The sequence below is a fragment of the Strix uralensis genome, chromosome 2 (assembly GCF_047716275.1).
Source record: "Strix uralensis isolate ZFMK-TIS-50842 chromosome 2, bStrUra1, whole genome shotgun sequence".
Taxonomy (NCBI): domain Eukaryota; kingdom Metazoa; phylum Chordata; class Aves; order Strigiformes; family Strigidae; genus Strix; species Strix uralensis.
In genome coordinates, this window is record NC_133973.1 from 11,139,801 (window position 1) to 11,161,832 (window position 22,032).

The window sequence follows — 22,032 nt, forward strand, 5'->3', positions numbered from 1 at the left end:
CCACTGCTGGGGAAACTTAACCCTATCCTAGCTAAACCAGGACACCCACAAATGTGGATACTAAAACCACTGTAAACGATGGTCCAACCCCTGGAAGTTCTTACCTGATTCAGTATTGAATGCCACAACATTGCTGCTTGGACCTTCACCAAGAGGGTTTCTAGGTTTTACGTGGAATTCATAACTGGGGAATAAAATAGGGAAGAGGTGAAAATTTTGCAAACCAAGCATTGTTTCAGAGTCTGGAGCAAGCAAACTGCCAACACACACTTTGGTGCTACTTGCCTCCAGGAGAAGAAAAAAAGGCCTCATTTCTTGCTCTGAAAACATTGAGACATTCTTTGACCTAACTGTATAAGGCCTCTCTGAACACATAATTTACCAGCCCTTTTGATAATTCTTTGTGCACATACTATTAACGTTTGATTTAATACACCACTGGTTTAAGTCTGTCTCCTCTCACACATGCAGTTTCAGTTCTGGAAAGGGGAACAGTTCAGGGGAGGCTAGAGGCAATCTGATAAGCAGAGATGGTGTAAAACACATTGCGATTTATTTGCACATTTTTCATTCATAAGAACTCAAACGTCCATCTCGATGACGCTCAGGCCCACCAACAGTGACACACAGGGGCAGTGGTGAAACACAGGACAGGAGCTCAGCCAAGGCAAAGAACCAACTGCTTGAATATATGCTAATAGTAAATATATGAAGTAATGAAAAGATACTGTGCAGAGTCTCTTTCTTATCTTTCTATAGTAATGTCGCACAACACTAGTCTGTACCATAGTTATCTCAAGATCTCTTTTCATCACAGCTTGTTGAGAACCAAACACAGTGCTATGAAAACAGAACCAAGAGAGAAGAAAAAAATCTCCCACCCCTCAGTACTTGATTAACAGTGGTGGACAGGCAAGACAAGGTTGTTTCTAACTCTGCAGCTCAGCTGAAACTTACACTTTCAATTAGAAACTCTGGGTAAGCAGCCATTGAAAGTCAGTTGCAAACCTAAAACGTTACACAGAAGATACCAGACAGACAAGTGGGGAAAGAGTGTTACAAGGGTGGACAGTGGACATGCATCAAGGCAGAGCTAGGAACAGACTCTATATTTCCTTCCTTCCCACACACGCTATCCCAGCACGCCGCTTCTCAGTTCTCCCAGCTCCAGGCTGGCGACAACCTGGGAATTCCTCACTGCTCAGCAACGGCTCAGTGACTCCCCGTAGGACCTGCATGCCCTCCGTGCCAAAGCACCCTGACGAGTAGCAAGTATGCACCCAGACAACAGCACCTTCTTCATGCCTTCCCCATGAGCGATAAGCAATAATCTGTCCCACGCGTGCCACCTACAGAGAGACTTTTCATATGCTTTGAGTGCATACATAGTGAATCTCTCAACGCAGAGCATTTTTTCATCAGTGAGGCAGATCCACAGGACACGAGTCAAAAGAAATGTAGGCCTAGAATATGGGCCCTAATATTGAGACGAAACACAGAGCAAAATGAGAATCCCAGAAGTGGGCAATTAAACATCCAGATCTTGACTCTTGGAGGATAACTTACCAACAATAACTTGGTAGGTCATGACTATAACATAGCATTGTAATGTATTGCTGAAATTGTTTCCAAACAGCAATTTTCTAAAGAAAAAACCCCACCACTCTACACGGTTGGAAATTTGTAAACTCCATTTGCAAGTCTCTACAAGAGGCAGAGTAATTCAGTCCAAACTCTGGATTACCTCTCATTGCTTCTTGGCTCCTGCAAAACCTGAACAGCTCGCTAATTAACCTCAGTGGACTAATCATGCAGTACCAAGCAACTGTTTTCCATCAGCAGTAATTCTAAGGCAATATTTAACTTCCAAATTGCTTGCATAAGCAATTGCCTTTATTTCTAGGGTTCTTTTCTTTTTTTAAGGGAAATACTTACAAAGATTGGCCTGCTGAACAGATGTGTTGTGGATAACTTGTGGATATTTCTAAGTTAAATGTGCTTATTTTGATCTTTAAAAAGTCTATTTGGAGAATCTTAACATTTATTCAAACGTGCTGCAAGACCATTTTGAGCAACTCATATTGCCCTACTGTAGGAGGGAGACATTAAATAAATAATAAATTAAACAATAAGTTCTAGACACAGAATCTTCTTCATGATCAACTTCAAATTGTTTAAACAAATACATGCTTTTAAAAATTGGATCTGAGCAGTTAATATTTGGATTGGGCATGTGGTACAGTAACTCTTTGGTCAAGAAGTATTCTCATCTGGTAGGAAAGGTTGTTAACCAGAGATCTGTAGCAGAGCAGTTGGAAATTCCTTCTGAAGAATCACTGAAGCATAAATGAAGATTTGCTAATACGTTGGGTGTTTTAAAGTAAAAGCTAGAAGATACATTTTGGACAATGTACAAATTAATGCATGCCTAGAGATAAAAGACTCCAAAGAACTTTTCCTGCTTCCTTCACAGCAGGAACACCTTATCTAGAACTATTATTGTAATTTTGATCCTTGATAGCTCAACATGGCATGTCTTATTGCTTTACTGGAAGTTTATGGTTTGACCTTATGGATGATAATAATCTGTTTATGTCTCTTTGTATGAAATCAAAAGGGAAATATGAAGATCACTGCCTAGGATTCCTGTCTAGAGTTTTTTCGATTGGCTACAAGGAAAGGACTAAAACTGAGCAGGTGAAATGCTCTTACGGAACTGGACTGGGCAGGCGCAGGGACTCAGCAGGTAATGACACAGGCAAGTGTGAACTAAAGATAAAGGTCTACAGTCAGCATATCTGGATCTCACACGAATAAGAGTTTCACAGATTTTGCAAGCTGGATTTACGTGCCTTTGTCAGGCAGAAAATCACAAGCTGGACAAGATGGTGGAAAATTTTGAAACAAACTTAAGTATTTTGCTGACTTTTGTACAAATATATTGCCCTCAAGAGCTGATATGCTCTACTTTAAGTTGCATCAGGCAACATTCTTCACAGGAAACAGTCCTGTTCCCAAAAAACTTAAGTCGATAAACTTGGACCCATCAATTCTCTAACTCCATTTAGTCTTCAGTGACTAAATATTTTCCAAGCAGTGTTTTTCAAATTGTGATCTAGGGACCACTAGGATTTCTGCAAAAGATCAAACCACAGTTGGGAAAATTATGGCAAGATTGAAATAAAGAACGAAAATCTACACATAGAGATGTCAGCTCATGTAAACGTATATATTGGAGAAAAGAAAAGTAATAAAGAAATGTCCAAAGTTTAGTTTAGTCAATTAGGCGAGCATCCTACTAATAATGTTAAAGAGCAAATTTTTTAAACTAAAATATACACAATTCTACAGTTTTGTGGTAGGTGTTTTTACAGGTGCCCAACCATGACAGGCTCCTTTCCTCTGCCAAATTCAATTCTGAAACAATAGCAGTGGCTGCAACAGTACAAGAACAACAAACAACCACTTTTGGAGATGAAGAGAAGTAACTAGTTGACTAAAAACTGAAAGGGAGAGAAAGGAAAAGTCAGACTGAGTTCACAATTTGATAGAGTTTACAGATCTAACTAATTTTAAGCCCGTGATGTAGCTCTCTTCATAGAAAAGCATTTAAAGTCTCCCTTTTTGTATGTCAGGTGAAAGATTTTAAAAATAAAAATAAAATGGTGAAAAAAGAGTACCTGCTGTAATAAGATGCACTTCTATGCAAACCACAGGGGAGGGGAAAAGAATGCTTAAAAGTTCAAGAAGGTATGTAGGGCAAAGTTAATAAAGGGAAATAGGAAAGCTACATAATGATTATCCTATGTCTACCTCTTAGCTAGACTTATTCATGAGAAGCTTGAGTCTATATTCCACCTTTATATCTCTGTGCCTATGATGCCAAAAACTCTGCTACCCAATATATGCAGCAATCTAACATGTGTCACACCTCTAACATCTATAAGATTGCTATCCTACAAACTTTGGAGACTAGGCTTCCCAAATCCTCCCAAACTGCATAAGACAATAAAAGTCCTTGTGCAGATTAAATGGACTTGACTTACAGTAATTACTGTGCAGAGTGTATTTTTCCACCATAGGAAATGGCTATTCCACATGGAGCTTTGGCAGATGCAGCTGCTTCTGCATTTTTCAAAGCATGCAAAAGGAGAAGACTGAAGACTGCAGAACTGAAAATAGGTGAAGAGATATTTTCACCATAATAGGAGGACTGGAGCAGCTCAGTACAGTCCTGGGACTTCAGGTCAATTGCTGGGGAGATGACTGGTGGTTAGATGACAATCATGCGGGACTTTCTCAATGTATAGAGCCTCTCTGTCTCTGCAGAGTGTGCTTTGATAGCAGTATTATCAGACACAGCAAATAAAACTAGGTTTAAGAGAAGGGAATGAAAAAAGAAAGGAAAAAAAAAAAAAGTGCTGGGCTTGTTTGAGGAATCTTTCTTCTAATCAGCTTGGAAGAAGGGTTGAGACAAATGAGAAATGCTTACCCATGAACCCTGACATCAACAGCAATTTAGTACAAAAATCTGTTACTTTTGAAATAGAGTACAAAAGACTCCGGCATTTTTCTGCCACTTTCTGCATTTTTCTGCATTGCAACTTTCACTGTAGTTCTCATCTCTTGACCCTTGCTGTTAAAAGCTAAGCTCTCTACATTGGTAGATTTTTTAACTTCTATGTTATGGCACATTTTGGGTGCTAACAGCAATACAAAACAATACTAGATAATGGTAATAACAGCATGAGCAGGTAGGTATCAATTATTGTGTATAAGTGCACCAAAAGCTTATTCAGTAGAGGGTTGAAGACTTCTACACATGTTATAAAAACAGTTTGGTATATGCATATATCCTACAAATTTCATGTTTACTTCACAGTTTTGGTTGGTTGCTTGGGTTTTTTGGTTTTGGTGTTTTGGGGGGCCTTGGATTTTTTTTTTCTTTTTTTTTGACATTTCTTATTATTTATATTCCTCAAGAGACCTCATGGCTGGAAATACACTTTGCCTTGGGACACAATCTAACCCAAAGTCCAAAAGAGACCACTCAAAATGTTTTTAAGAAGGAGAAAATTATATTTGAAATCACCAAACTACTTAACCAGGCAAAGGATCAGTACCTAAAGGGAAGTTTCACAAAGCTGTGGAATGGCTTTTTGTTTCTTATCATTCTTATTAGTATTTTTTTTCTATTAAAAATCTACACCAGCAAGCTGGTGGGACACATCCTCTAATGGCTACCTGAACTTGCCCAGAGCTATCCGGCACATCTCTGCCTGCAGTCTTAGTATTTTTCTTTACTACCTTCCAATTACTGCCAACACAAACATGTATGAGAACAGTTTTCAAAAATATTCAGACTCTTTTTTGAAGGCTTGTATAGAAATTAGTGCTGCAAAGTTTCCTGGACACTAGTGGTATGTGCTATGAACTTAACTGACCTTAAACAAACCATCAGAATGAAAGAGGAAATGTACACCTAATTACAAAAAATATTTCAAGATAGAGCAGGGATACAAAAATAAGAACTACGTATTTTGGCAGAGAAACCAACAGAAATAGCAGAAAATGTCAAAATGATACTATACCAGATGACTGGAAGATGAAAAAAAATAAATCAATTTTAAGGAGTTAGAAAACTCCAAAACTAGTAAAAAAAAAAAAACCCAAACCTCTAAAATTCCTCTGGAAATGGGAAAATAGAATTAGAAGCAAAAAAATAACAACATCTGCATTTAATATTCTAGGCTAGGAAAGGTCCATGAAAAAAACTGAAGGTCAGTAAAACTGATTTTAACAAAGGAGAAGATGCAGATGAGCACCATCATTACTACACAGGAAACAAATGAAGAGAACAAAAACCACGGTAAGCCCATTTCTATCTCAGGCCCCACAAGGCTGACAATTGTGGATAATGACCTTGCCTTGACTCACATATGGGAGATCTTGTTTGACTATTATTGTAGGAGAAGTTGCTGCAATACTTTCTTTTTAAGGGCAGTTTTTAATGTAAAACTAACAGACATAGAGCACAGAGTCCTGGGTATGCTAAAGAAACTAGGAGTTCCAGTGCGAGCAGCCTTCTAAGGAAAGTCAAAAACAAGGGGCCTGTATGATAAGTTAGATGGAATATTACAGGTCTCACTCATCAAACGACTGCTTGGAAGCTAGACTGTAATTGCTTTGACCAAAACAATCAGTCTTGTAGCTTGACTTTGACTATTTTCCAAGTGGAATAAATGGTACATTTCTCAAAAAAAAAAAAAAAAAAAAAAAAAAAGGTGATGATTTTCTCAGTATAAAAATTGCAGAATTTCTATGTGGAGGATGAAGAATTAAGCTGACAGATTAGTTCATACTAGCACATCCCTTTCTCTCATTTTTTTTTGCTAAGAAATGAATGACATTGGCATTAACATACAAGACCACCTCGGCCTTCATTAAAGAAAATGGGCAAAAAGGAGATTTACAAGATCAGAAGTTACCCTTAAGATACAATCATACAGTAATTTAGGTTGGAAAGGACCTACAAAGGTCATCTGGTCCAGGCCCCTTTTCACGACAGGGATGACTTAAAAGTTATGTTAGGTTGCTCAGGGTCAATCAACAAGCACAGTAGTTACAGACACTCACTGCTTGAACAACAGAGCAAAAACTGAGCTCAGACTTGGTTCAGACTAACTAGAAGAAAGAAGGATGAATGGAATTTGGCTATTTCACTCATTTAACAAGTGAAGGACTAATTGAAGGATAAAGATGGCAAAAACTGCAGAAAGTTTGGTATGTGTTTAAGTGTGATACTGAAAAACAGGGCTTAATGAAATGTGACCTGGATCTACTCTAAAATTCTTGGAAATAATAACAAAAGCTAACTGCAATACAAAGTTGTAATTCACAGCTGTGTATATGTGATTATTAGATCATAGAAGCACATCTATAAACAGAAATGTTTAAGCAGAATACATTCGTAAAACAAGAGAACATTTTCCTCTTCAGGCGCCAGTTATATCCAATTAACTATCTGTATAAAAAAGATATATATAGTTATCTAGCTCACATAGCATAACCACACTACATGCTTTGAGAAATTTCAGGTAAAAATTACAATCAAAAGCAAAATATCCAATGAAATTAAACAGATTGCTAGATTGGACCCAGACAGCAGCTTAGTGCCAGGAACAGCAGTAGCTTCAAGAACTCTGACCAACCAAATAACAGATACCAAGATCTGAACTTTCCAGGTTAGTTAAACAATAAGAAGTTTTCTAAGATGTGATAGTGAAATACTGCAAGCTCCATATTTGGCAATTCTCCAGGTGCAGAAGAGGCCAATGTACTCATCCTATAAGGAAAAATCCTTCAAATGAATGTGATGTTGTCAACTATCAGGCATGCCTTACTGTGAGGGAATGGCATGGATACAATGTACCTTTTCTTGGAAAAAAACACAGGGGTCTCAGTGCTCCAACAAAATCACATTGTACAGGAGCCTTTAGAACACTTTTATTTTCTAAAAATCAAGCAGTTGTGTTGGCATGCAGCTGACTGTGCCCCACATTTATTTAAAGGATGTATGTCCTCATAATTAGACAGATTTTCAAATCACTATTTTACTTTCATCTTGGTCTTGATGTCTTGCAATCAAGTCACACATAAAGCTGGCATATATCTTGTAAGACAAACAAGAGATAGGACAAACTGCCATAATAGATACTTTATTTGTTTAAAAGAAACCCTCACAAGTTGTTATATGCCTATGAATGTCCATTTTAATTTCCATATTATCATGGTATGAGTCTGGTAAAATCAAATACCTGAGAATTGTACTGAAAGTCAGAACTCCTTTTTCAGACAGTTCTTTTTTTTTTTTTTCTGGATCTAGTCACTTTTCAGACAGCTAAATGGACACACAGAATACTACACGATAATCCTCTGATTCAGAGAAATTTGTATCCCATTTAACTTCTATGTCTGTACTTACTGACAGTTGCAGTCACACATGCAATTTTTCATGAGAGACTCTAAGAGTCTCTCATTGCTGCCTCCCTAACACTGTCCAAATTTCTTAAATACCCAAAGTCTGGCCATTAACTCCTAATCTTTAAAAGCTGCCTTGTCAAAAGGCCAGCTCAAAAGAAGACAGGTGTCTGGCTTACTGCAGAGCTTCCCAGAGGTGTAGCAGTATGACCTATTTGAAAGAAGAATGTAAAAGAGAAAAGCAAACAAACAGCATGATCAGTTTTTCCCTGCTGCTTGTTCTGCCCCTTCACACTGAAGAGTTGTTAGTCTTGCTTCCCTCCCACTGGATACAAGTGATTAGATTAGCTCGTTAGCTTCTGGGCCAGGCACTAACATATCCCACCAGATTTACTTCAACAGGATAACAGACCTTGGGCAACATGTCTGCAGACCATCTTTGGCATGTACTGCTCCTCAAGAGCATACATCTGGAGAACTACAAGCTTGAATTGTCTTGCTGCTATAGGATCTTTCTGGTTTAAATTTACCCATGGAGACTGAGATACCACATTCACAAACATTTTTATTCCTTTTGGAAAGTCTTTGCTTAGGTCTGTCCGGGTTAGATCCGTCCCCAACTGTCTTCAGCTCTGATGCACTGAACCTTTAGAGAAGCATAGGGGATTCACACAGCCTCACTGAAGGCTTCAGGAAAGCTGGAAAAAATAGACTCTCAAATTCAGCTTGTCAGCTTCTCCAAAACATGTCAAGGCCAAGAGGTTCTTCCCCTGTTAATCCACCTTCTGCTACTAAGCAGCTCTCTTTCCATAGACTTGCTGGTAGTTTTGTAAATGTTGATCATTATCAAGAGGGATTTCTGTTTTCTCTTCCATCTTTCTTTTCCAGCTCCACCTCTTCTACAGCTCTTTCCTTTAAGGCTAGTTATGGAAAAGTCTGCTTCCCAGTCTTAATGTATTACTTGAATTTGCAGACATTTCAGGGACTCTGTTAATTAATTTATTGAGCTGTGTTTCATTTCCTCCTATTTTCAGTCAGTTTGGTCCACAGATCTGTTTTCTTCATCTAGTGAGCAATCAGCTCCTGACAGACATGAGACTTTTATTATGTACATATGCCATTCCTTACAACACTGATACTGTCTACATGATGCCAACTGTCTAAATCACTTACTTTCCTTGAATTTAGTGTGCCAACAAGCCTGGATTCAAATGGTAACAGTAACAATTTCTTGTGCTTCTGCCAAAGCTCTCAAGGTGTTCTCAAAATTAGGAAACACACATTTTGAAATGAGACTTTAATCAGTCAGAGCCACTCTGAGACATCCTTTAGTTCCTGTGAGACTCGAGGGACATGCACCACTGGAATTTATATCAAAGGTTTTCAATTTCAGGTTATGGCCTTGTGAATCCAGACAGACTTTCACTGTCTTTCCCTTTTGAGGTGTGTGTGTGTGGGGGTAATAGTCATGACCCCATCAGGGAAAAGTTACCCCTTAACGTCTTAAGTCAGCCTCCACCAGTCAGTACTGATCTCATATCTAGCTTCTTGTAACAAACCCCATGCTCCAAAATACAGCTTTTCTCCATGGTCCTTGGTCTGCTCTTGCTTACCAAAAACCTGAAAGTCCTCTCATAGGATTGACACAGTTGTTACTAATTAAAGTTAAAAAACCATCTTACCTGCTTCTGCATAGCTCCTGCCTTCCTTATGACCTTTCCAATGGTTCTAGCTGGGCCTGCCTGCCTCCTATCTTGCTTCCTTTATGAACAAAGAGCAGTCTAAAAATGCTTTTCTCTTTTGGCCATCTGGACATTGCTCTCAGTGTCAAGGACTTTGCTTTCATGTCTCTTCTACACTTAACCAAATCCATCCCATTTCTGTCACCATATATGACACAAAGAGTGTGTAATGGAAGAGAATCTCGGTAACATTATTAATGTTAGAATAAGAGAATCTCATTAACAACACACACTTCTTTTCAAGGATGCAACTGTATTATTTCAAAGCGAAACTGAAATGAAAACACAAACAGCATAGTCTGACAGGTTTAGCAGCACCTACTGCCTTAGTTGCTACTCCAGAAATACCTTGTTTTGCTGTCTCTTCTAAGCCTTCTCAACTGAAGAGGAAGAGATTGAGGAAACTGATGCTTGGTCTCCAGTTGTATTGCTAACATATCCTAATTGACTCTTAACAAGACAGAACAACATAGCTGCAGTTCACCCTTTCACAAGTCACATGCCTTTAAGAAGTAACAGAGATATTCTTGATGCAATACGCAGCGATTCTAGCCCATTTTACGAGTTCTGGTCTCTCAAAGCAGCTCTTTTTGGGTATCACAATTTCCCCTAGCCTTTCTTTTCAAATTCTCTTCCCTTCCCCTCCACTTTCTGCAACAGTTCCTCATTCCTCCTCCTAGGAGCTGCTGGTCACAAGTATATGTGCTAGGAACCAACACCCCAGATTAAACTAAACATTGCCTAAAAATAAAAGTTCAAGATGGGTTCTGTGCGGAATTTCATGGTGTGTTACCAATTTAAGGATAATAATAGAAAAGGGCAGTTTATCCAAAACAGAAAAATCCAGTTACCAAAGCCAAATGGATGGTTTTATGGGAAAAAAACAACATGTCATTCATTAACTTTCTGATGCAATCAATAGGCAACAGAAACAAAGGTCAAGTGGTTTTCTTCCCTGCTCTGAATTTTACCACAAAAAAGAATAATTTTTGATGAGATTTTTTTTAAAAAAAAGGATGATAATGCTTGTTTGGACTAGTTGCATGAGATGAATGCCATCAACTGGAATTCACTGACCCATTTTTAACTTTTCAGCTCTTTTGAGAGACTAAAAGAAAACTAGATATACAGGACAAACGTTATCTTTCCTCTCCATGGTGTAATGGAATAGTCAACCTTCGTACAGCGGCCCAACTTGCATTCCAGTATTTGAATGAACATGCATCTAAATAAAAAAGCAGCCTGTGTCAGTTGTGTCAAGCATCCTTAAACCCCCGAGAGAGACAACTGTACATATAAATCTTGATCTCACATATCAGGTTAATATTTCTTGTGTTCACCTTTTTTCTTTACCTGCTAAATTCAAGAGATTTTTTTGATAAAAAGCAGTACATATGCTTATATTTGACTGTTAATCTTTCTGATAGAACAGGTCACTTCTGCAGTTTGTCCAGACCATTAATACTCTTGGAAATTTCCTAAAGATTCCTCAGACGCGTCTTATCTGTTAACTTAAAAAAAACCAAAACCAAAGCATAGCTTCTTCCTATCAGAACAGGAGTAAAACCAATCTGGTCTTATATACATGTGTATTTTCATATGAAATGGCACACAGCTGACAGTCTAAATTAGTTGGATTACCTTAGAAAACTATTTTATTTAAATTACCTTGTGTCAGGTTTTAGGTTTTCCACAGTAGAATGGGTTTGATTCGTAGTGATAATTGATTTCTCCTTTTCACCATCACTTGCTCCATTTTCAGTTGACACAACCTCATACTCTGGAAAATTACAGTAAAGAGAAATTTGCTTAAATGACAGCTCTTACTTAAGGTTCTTCGTTGCTCTCTCTTTTCTCATCTGATACACATTCCTACTATCTAATAGGCTGTAAGGGCATCTTGTGCGAACCACTCTGGATGTTAGTATGCTAAAATGGTTAGGAAAGAGAGGTCCAATTCCAGACTGCTGAGTGCCTAGCCCCTCATCCTTCCTCATAATTCAGTTATGGGATAGAGGATACTCAACATCTCACCTCTGCCCAAAGGTACACTAGTGACAAAATTCCAGACACAAATAAGTATAAGCATTCTGCAGTTTGAATGAAAAAGTATCAAAGATTAAAGTACAGTTTCTAAATGTTTAAACCTTGATTAACTTAAAATAAGACCTACATTTTTAAGATTTCCAAAGGAAACTGCTCAATTAACTTGGATTGTGCACTCAGGGAATCTGTCAGTTTAAAATCAAATAATTTTGCATAAATTTTTCTGTATTTATATGATTTATAGTGTCTCACTACTCTCTTTTCATCTCATTGGGATGTGTCATCAAGCACAAGCCATGCTCTGAACAGGGAATTAACAACAGATGTTTGGGAAGAATATATCCCTTCAGTCATAGCCCTGTCCAAGATACAGTCTCTCTCTAGCAGGCAACCCCTGTCCCAATTCATAACCACCTCTTCTAATAAACACACTAAGTACATCGCTAATTTTCCTCTCTTCACAAAGAAATTCACAACCTCCTCAGCCTCTTCTTAAAACCTGTCTATAATACGAAGTTTAACTTTACTAATTATAAGCTAGTAAAGGAGAATGCTTTCAAAGAATATTTGCAATGAGCATTTAGATCTACAGCACAATGAATAAAGCAGGTATAATACCGTGAAGACAAAGACAGAGACCACCTATCAACAACTACAAAACCTCTAGAAAACTACTTACTTTCCTGGGTTTTTTTAAATGATATTATTCATTTTCAAGTTCTTAACTAAATGTTATCAAACTGTAGGGCTTTTTTTTATTGCTAAATTTTTTAGTTGTCAATACAAGGAAGACTCATTGTTGTCAACACAGAAAGATAAAACATCTGCAATGGGATTTCAGTGTTAAAAAGGAAAAAAGCTCTCTTAACTGTTGCTGGACCTCAGATCCTCACTCCTAGTAAACATAGGAGATGTGGATGTAAATGAGCATACACACACAAATTGACCCAATTTTGACCTCAGTTGTGCAACTGTGGCTTCCTTTGCACTCTTCTATGCAAAAAGCAGCCATCAAAACCACTGGGGTAAATTATGTAAAACAGTGCAATTAAGTGGAAGTGCAGAGCAGCCCTAAAAAATTATGTTCCAAAATTCCAAGCTTCTAAACCACAGCAATTCATATACATGTATGCACATGTGAATTTCAGATTTACTGCAATAGTTTCAAAAGGGACCTCTACACAGAATCTTTTTATCTTTACTTTGTAATAGACTCAGTTATTTAGAACATACACAGAGCAACATAAAAGTTTAAAATAGGTTTTAATAGTATGTCAGAAAGTCAGCATGAAGGAAGGAATTACTGCCGATACTGAAGATTTCAAAATTTCCATGTTCAGGAGTCCTCCTCCACAACAGTCACCCATGAACAGCAAAAGACCAACCACTGTCTTTTAAAAACAATCTCATGGACCTGCAGGAATGGGTGTCTCAGATGAGAGGAGGGGCAAAAAAAAGAAAAAAAAAAAAAAAGGAAGTAGAGGGCTTTTACTTTAGATCATTTAATCAAATGGGACCCCAATGCAACAACCAAAGACATTAGAATTGATGAGTATGTATTTGTGTAGAACATAACTGTGTTTCCTCTCTATGCATTTGGTTTTTATCTTTTAAAGATAATAAAAGACCTTTTCCTATATAACCACCAAGGGCTGAGTGAACCATGGAGAAAAAAAAACCACACAAAAGCCCTTATTTGCCCTAACTAAGCCTCATTAGAGAAATTATGTTTATTAGGAAGCACGGGAGAGAAGATGGATATCCACTGCCTTCAGTACATCCAAATAGAGAATCTGTAGGTAACTTTACTGGAATTCAATCTTTCTGCCTTCTGCCAGCACCAAGTCAATATGTGATTTGAACTTTTTAATTCATTCAAGTTGGAAAAAAAAAATAGCACGTGCGAATGGGCATGCAAACGTGTGCACTCACACACACACTATGGAGTGCATCCAGCAGCTGCTTGTTACTCAGTGCATGAGTCTCAGTGCACAAGACAACAAACTGTCCTATGTTTCTGTGGCAACACAACAGGAGTAGCAGAGAACCAGCAAAATGGTCTTGGTTCTTGACATTTGCAGCCTTTAGGAAAACAAGGAAGTAAACTTGATCAACGTTTTGATTATTTGTCAGACCTTTCCATTACTAAAGTACGATTTTGGTTTTAGGAACACCCAATACAATGAAACTCCTTGTGCATAGCTACAAGTCAAGCAAAGAAACTGTTCAAAAAAATGGCTCAACAAATTCTGTTTTCTATTTCCACAGTTCTATCTGAAACAGTGCATTAAAAAAAAGATGTGATGCCTAAATCAGATGATTGAAAAAACATGTATAAACCTCAAAAATAAAAAGAGATGACAGAAAACTTGATTTAAGTCATACTGGTGCCAATATGAAATAATCACTGATTTAAGAAAATGGAATTCAATGCCTTCTCTTGAATTCAAAAAGCGTTCTTGGATAAGTCATTAACTGAAAAATGTTTTGAAGTTAAGATGAAGACAGGCTCCGTGAGAGTATTTGTAAGTCACAGAGTACAAACATTTTGTATTACACATTTAGGTTAAAAAGAATGAAGATGGTATTTATGGGAAAGCTGTTACATCTAGATAGGAAGATAGTTAGATTGAAAACTAGAGTTTCTCTCAGTGAAGCAAAATGAGTATTAGTTACATATTCTGCAGAAGGTTTTAATCTTCTTTTCTAGAATGGGGAAGGGTATGCCAGATGTCTCAGTTATCACAAAATAGTCTTATAGAAGAGAAGAAACTTCATGGAAAGTTAACTTTTACAAATGCTGATTACAACCAAACAGAGACAGGTTTCCACCTAAAGTCTCAGAAGAAACAGTGTTCCTTGCTCTAGATTTCACAACACATATTGAAAAAGAAAGGAAGTAGTATCAGAAGGCAATTAGGTCTTGCTCTCATCATTAGACAATGTGTGCCCACAGTTTTACCAGCTATAGTAGAAATGTTTTTCTCTTTTTGCATTACAAATAATTGAGCTGCAGTGGGTTCGTTAACATACTCAAGAAAACCAGCAGGTCTACTTCCAAGAAAACAGGCAGACTAAATGACGTTATCTGACTGGTCTGTGGAGGATGCCTCCAAATGACAACAACAACAAAAAGGCTTTTCCCTGAACAAAAAGACGCATTGCAGAACTGCCTGGAATGGGGCATGTTCACAGAGAGTCTATCCTCAGCCTAGTTCTAAGGTTAGCAATAAGCTCATACTTCCTTTTCTTCCAGGATGAAGCCCATCTTGGAAGGCAAGCCATGTAATCATTTTTCTCTCTGGTTGGTACATTTTATTCATTTACAGTCTTTTTTTATTCCCTTTTTGATCCAGCAGAAGGGCTAACTTTCTTCCCCTTTCCCAGAAGAAAAAAGTGCAGGCCAATTTTTGTTTTGAGTGTACCTTTGGTTTTGCATTTATTGTTTTTCAAAACAGTGGGGAGAGCAAGAAAGAATAGAGGGTAAACCTAGTAATTATTTCTAGAAAAACAAGGAAGGACTAATTTGGGGAAGAGAGTGGCCTTTCTTGTGACAGTCACCTAATTATACCCCTGCACTGAAATCTCTCATGACATGCATATACCACAACATCTGAAAACATCCCACTTACATGCTAAAGTGAATGGCTAATGATCAAGTTTTAGTCCTCACAGTTCCTAGTCTTATCTGTTCTACTCACCTGTAATGCAACACAGCCAAATCCATTTGGCCATGGCTGTCATAAGCCAGTGATTTTGCAAATCAAAGTTTTATGTTCATGGTAAAAACAAAAGCCATTTTCCCAACAGTACAGAAGAACCATAGTTTTCAGTTCTTAGTTAATTTAAACATTCAATTTTGGTAAGCTTGTGCTGATATACAGAAAACGACAGAAAAATTATGAATGGTCGTCTTGCACGCTTACCTGCCTATGTAGTGATTCCTGCATAACTCACAAGAATTTATTCTCAATACAAAAACCTTCTTTTGGAAATGAAAAAAATGGATTATTTTCACATAGAAAATTTGGTGACGCAATGGTGGGTACAGCAAGTATTATACTGGCAAAGTTCCACTGACTTACTAGATGGATGTAACGTTTCATTGTGTCTGGCCCACTGATCAACAACATCCTGAAGTCAAGAAAGATGTCTACGTTATATGTGTGCATCTATATAATAAAGACTACTGTCACATTGCTGAAACTTCTTGACTAGATCCTACCAGATCATGTACACAGAGAAGCCAGAAATTAAGAGAAGATGCAGAGTCATGCTTTTTGAGTATCATTTTGTGTCACTGACACCAATGATATAGTTGTGAAAATCTTGTTCTAATCCAGTAGCATTTCCTTATCCACACTGGAGTTGACAGTAGCACAAAATAAAAGCACTGGGGTATAAGACTCCCTTGGGATTAAAATGTTTTTTAAATGGCATAAAACCAGTGTGACAGTAAAATTAAGCTGGAAATACTGTATTCTGATACAATGAAGGAAAGAAATCAAACCAACCAGTAACAGTGTCATTGTCTGGTTTCTCCCAGTCCAATATGACGAAAGTTGGACAGCCCTCAACAGTCACCACTGTGAGGTTTGTTGGAGGATTTTGTGGAGGACGAGTAGGTTCTTCCTTGCTGCCCCCTTCTTCTTGAGGAAAATGTTCAAGAGAGGTTGTGATAGAGCAAGGCACATCATCATCTTTCTTCATGTACTTGACATGGGGGGCTAAAAGCAATAGGAAAGAGCTTGTTATTCAATACAGAGTGTTTTTACAAAATGTCAATGCCATTTCGCCTAATGCACAACTTTCATCTCAGAACACCAAGTAAAAATCTGCACAAGTCTAAGAATAAAAGCCATATATTCAATATTAAGCTGCTTGTTCAGCTTTTTATTGTTGTTAGACCTGCAATCTGCACTGCCTTTACCCCCTTTCCCACTTGCACCACTGATGAACTATCATTCTGAAGCTATTAGTGGGTGATACACACTGTTTGAAAGAATTAACTTCTGACGTAAAATAGAACAATTGACTTTAGTCCTTCTATTGTAAATGGCACTACAATTCCATTTACAGCTTTTGAGCACTATGCTAATATAAAGACATAATGCCTACCACCACTTTGTTTCATCAGAAAGAGTAACAAGTTTAGTCCAGAGTCATTCTATCATTAAACTTTCAGTTTCTAAAGTGACTGTCAAGATCTTAACCATTTTCAGTAGTACAGGACCAAACCTTGAAACAAACATTCTGAGGCAAACATCTTGTACTCAGTCCAAATTACGAAGATTAGTAAAGACAAACGCATTATTTCTAAAATTAAAACTATTGAATGTAAACAATAAGCTCTTGCAAGAAAGGGTCTTCAGAAATGTACTGTACCAGACCAAGAAAAAAAACCTGAGAAATATTTTTAGTACAAAAACACTTCTTCCTGTCATCTCACCTTGCTAAACTCTCTAGATTACTGCAACAGCAATAACTTGATTACTTTATCGTCTAGTCTAGTATGTATTACCATATTACTAGACTATCTGAATGTGCACAGCCTGGAATGAGAGGTGAGGCATATATGACAGGTAGATATCCCTTAAGGCAAGGTGCACTGGTATTGGGGCAATACCTCTCCAGGTACTGTTTGCAAGCCCACAGGAAGATTTTCACTTGCTCTGGTGGAATGTGAACAGTGTGCAGTTGTACTACTGCTGGCGTACAGAACGAGTCACAACGTTTGTGGGCAAGACTATAAACTAGGAAGCAGGCAAGAAAGTAGAAGTAAAATTTAGTCAAGAATACGCTGATGGTCTGCGCTACATCCCTTTCATCTGACAATAAAGTGAAACAGAATCAAATGAAGTTTTGGCCTTCAAATAAACACAGAAGATCATTTTGATGCAAGATAGGTCAGTCTTCATATATTCCCCCAAATAAAAATACCATAGCTATTAAAATCCTACCTTGGTACCTTGGTTTGCCTGAAGAATCTGTTTCTGATGTAGGACTTGAGCTGAAGACAGTTGCATCAACTGTGGGAAACACAGTTATAATTTAATTTGCAATAAATACAAAGTTTCAGTGTTGGAACGGCAGCATTTGACAGTCCATTTGGTATTTTAAATCATGGTAAAGCTCTTCCATGGTAAAACTTTGCTGCCAGATCTGTCTTTTAGAGACTCTATTTCGGCTGTGATGCTAAGTAAACCCCATACTTACCTCCTAGTATAGCCCTAATCAAAATGACAGACTTCATGACTGCTGCTGGATTCAGTTCATGCAATACATGCAAAATGCTCTTTAGACCTTTTGAAAAGGATGTTTTTGCACTGTACTGGCTGTTTAGCTTGGAGCTTGTTTCACATTCATAGAATATATAGCACTATTATGTTGGCACAAGAACTTCTCTAAAAATAGCAACAAGGAAATCACAAATTCTGTCTCCAGATTGTACAACTTGCACAAAATTTGAAGGGAATTGAAGGCAAATACACTGGTGAACAGAAATGTGCTAAAGCAGTCAGGATTCATGACACCAGTGTTGCTTTACATCGTCATTATACTGAATAGAATCTTCTCTTAGATGCAAATACTACAATGGACCTCAATGGACAAAACACAATATATTCACAACAAGCATTTTTTAATAAATCTAGCATCCAGCTTGCTTAACTGAGTGCTAAGGGTCACAGTGAGTTCACGATCATTATAAGGAGACAAGAATTTCAGTATTACTATAAATCCAGGAAAATTAGGAATGGCATAATTTATGACAATATACCTAGAGCTTCATATTTAGGCTCAAAAAATCTAAACACACCTTCTTCCAAACCTATTCCTGTATGTCAATTTAAGGAGATTTAGGTCTGAACTTGTAGTTAATTCCCAATTTTATAAAGGGCAAATTACCAACAAACCACTATGTTTACCCTATTACATTTTTTTCCATTTAAACGGTGGCAGTTTGATCAGATAGCTAGGAGGATATCACAACCATGTTGAGCACTATCAGTCACTGTCAAATAATAATTTGAATTTATGTCCTGTGCAAAAATAAATGTTCAGAAAAAAGAAGTGCCTTAGCTACTCCCTTCACAGATTTAAAGTAGCCACTGAATAGTATTGAAAGCCTGCTAAGCATGTATTGAATTTTAGGAAAATGGAAGGGCTCTCATGTTCTCATTTACCAAGGCGTGTATCTGCAGACACCAGGTGAACTCAGTCAAGTTAGAAAAGTTGCAAAGTGGCATAAAGGAAATCAGAATCACCCCAGACTGAGTACATGTGTCAATACAGTTTAGGGAAAAGAAGCAAAAGAAAAAAAGGAAATCTTTATGTTCATGAAAAAATAAAAAAAAAAGAAACTGGAACTGTCTGTAATATGCTTACCATAATACTCTGGAGTTGCAAAAGCTGTTGGCGTTTTATATGATGTTCCTGTCCTCACAGGTGTTGTTGGTCCAGCAGATTTAGCTATAGTGACAGAAGGAGGAACTTGTGGCAATGAGGCATTCAGTATTTAAAAGTGCAAAACAGCTTTCTGATTTTCTAACAAAACTCAGATTTATTTTCATGAAACAAGGACTTTCATTTAAACTACGTTAATCCCTCAAAATTTATACAACACCTTCCAGTTGGATTTAGGAAAGTTCTGAGTTGTCCTTATTGCCAATATAACGTACCCCTGAAACCCAGTAACAAAATTGTTTGTTACTTGGAGATTGTCTTGGAGGACTTCAGTCAGCTAGAATATGACCTGGTTTAACACACAGAACCATCCTACACAGACTGGTAGAAGGACGCAAAATGACCAGCATTGACATTTCTGTTTCTCAAATAAAAGAGCACATTTCTTCATGAGTTGTAAGACAGAATAGCTGAAGTCAGCAACTGAAACTTGGATTCTGCCCTCAGATACAGGTAATGTCCGTTCATTTCTACTCTAAATACAGCATATATATTAGCAAGGCTGGAGCTGGGACATGTGTAATGATAAACAGCGAGTAACTATGGTCTGCAATAAAAGTTTAACCACAGAACAGTTCTAGGGCTACCACTAAATGACATGAAGATGCACTACAAATGAAGGTAAAAAACCCACAAACAAGTCCAACATATTCAACATTTATAACACTACATGACCCAAGGGAAGAAACTTTCTTTCTGAACTGATCTATTCTGTAGTAGGCACTGTAAGTTTGGACAGAAACTGATTGTGATGGTTTAGCCCCTGCCGGGGTCTGAGACCACGTGGCCGCTGCCCCTCCCCCACAAAGGGAGTGAAATACAAAGCCCCGAGAATGAGATAAGGAAAGGTTTAATACAACAGTGCAACAGCAACACAACAAACAACAACAATAACAGTAATAGTGATAACAATGAACAGAGCAAAATATCTACCAACACAGCAGTGAGAGGACCGGATGTATAAAACCACGCGCCCCGCGCCAGGATGTGACGGCATGGTATCTGAATAACCCGGCTAGAGCCCCCCCCCACTGCTGGGGAAACTTAACCCTATCCTGGCTAAACCAGGACACTGATTGATAGAAGCAACACTATCTCCCATAATTAAACTGCCATTAAAAAAATTATTTTAGATTATGTGACATTGCTTTTACTCCTCAGCTGTTATCACCTAATAAAGAAAACAGGTTTCTAAGAGGCAAACAATCCATCGTAAAGGATGTCTTGATTGTTTTCAAAATAGCTGTAAAAGACAAGAAGGACATTCACGAAACATGCAGATACTCCCAGATAACCCTGCATGACTCTGAAATCTCAGCCCCAAAAGTCAAGAACTACACAATGCAGTTACCTTCTCTGCATACCTGACACAGAAGAGCATGGTGACCAAAGGCAGAACTCTGGTGAACCAAGTTTAAAACAACAAAAAACCCTACCTTCCATTAATTTCCTTAATAAACTGGAAATTTTTTAAGAGTCTCATAATAAAGATTTTCTCCCTACTTTCCACTAATTTCCTTAATAAAGTGGAAATGTATTAAGATTCTCACTACAGTTCAGTTTTCACAAAGGTTCTGGAACTCTCTTATTTCCTTTTTTTCCATGCAGGAGACTTTCAATGTCTGCATAGAAACCTTCCCATAATACTCATCCACTGGATGAGTAAGAAAGATACAAGTAAGGAATTAATCACAGTGTTAATGAGAAAGAGAAATAGGACAGAGTTATGAAAGGGAAAATCCAAGAAGAACGTTGAGGCAAGTTTTTCCTGTTGGTACTGTGGAACAGTCTCTCCAGGGAACCAGAAGAAACTCAATTATGATGTTTAAAACTAAGCTGGATAAAACACTGGGAAACACAGAAAAAGGAAAATCTACTACTGACCCCACAAGGAAGAATCAGATCATCTAACCAATTTATTCCATCTTGAATGCCTAGGAAGGTATGGTAACTGCTGACTACTACATAACCTGGCCTCTGCTCTATGGAAAAAGGGTGAAATTTCAAAACACTAATTAGACACTTAATGGAGAAAATTAGCAGAGAGTCCATTACAAGCAAACAAATATATATCAGGTCAACATTTTTTTATGCTACAGCTTAAGACTGACAATGTCTGATGTTCTGTTGTAGCTATTACTAAGGAAACACCACCGATCAACAGCAAGTACAGACACAACATTTTAATCTTGGCTCTGCTGTTGAGTAAATATATAGCTTGTTTCAGCCAGCTTGGAGATTCTTGCTTCTAATCTGCTGCACAAAATACTGAAGAATTATTTAGGTTTTTAGTGCCTTAATAGCACACAAAGACCCAAATGAAACAAACCAAAAAAAAAAAAAAAAAAGCCAAATGGAAATACAGCAGAGCCAAGAACTTTATATCTCTAGTGAACTACAGACAGTAATATGAAGAGGAAAGCATTTCTCATGATGCTAAGTATAATGAGATGATAGTTTCTGACTACCTGGAGGAACATTACCCTAAGGATTCTTATATAGTATCCACAGACAAAACATACATAAGGATACTGAATATCAGCTTCAGGATTACATTCAAAAAAAAAATAGGAAACGTGAAAGTTCCTGAGTGCTCTTACACTGATACTGAGAAGCAGGAACACTGTAGCACAGGAATGAAGCTAAACTCTTTGCACATGAAATAACGGAGCTCGCTCTACCTCCCAGTGCAGTGAGTTTTCTGGGTGCCTATTAGCTTCTTATTTGCAGTGGTTAATGGATGTGCCATATATATGGGACAGAATTTATTTACAAATAACCAGTTGGAGTACGCATTGAA

At 37.7% G+C, this 22,032-nt stretch overlaps 1 protein-coding gene across 1 annotated transcript in view; it reads right to left on the reverse strand.

The window, feature by feature from the left end:
• ABI3BP (ABI family member 3 binding protein) overlaps positions 1 to 22,032 on the reverse strand; it is a 167,139-nt gene that overhangs the window by 16,101 nt on the left and 129,006 nt on the right. The window contains 5 exon segments of the mRNA XM_074860753.1: positions 105 to 184; positions 11,391 to 11,502; positions 16,283 to 16,495; positions 17,729 to 17,797; positions 19,155 to 19,238. Coding sequence (XP_074716854.1) covers positions 105 to 184; positions 11,391 to 11,502; positions 16,283 to 16,495; positions 17,729 to 17,797; positions 19,155 to 19,238 — 558 coding nt within the window.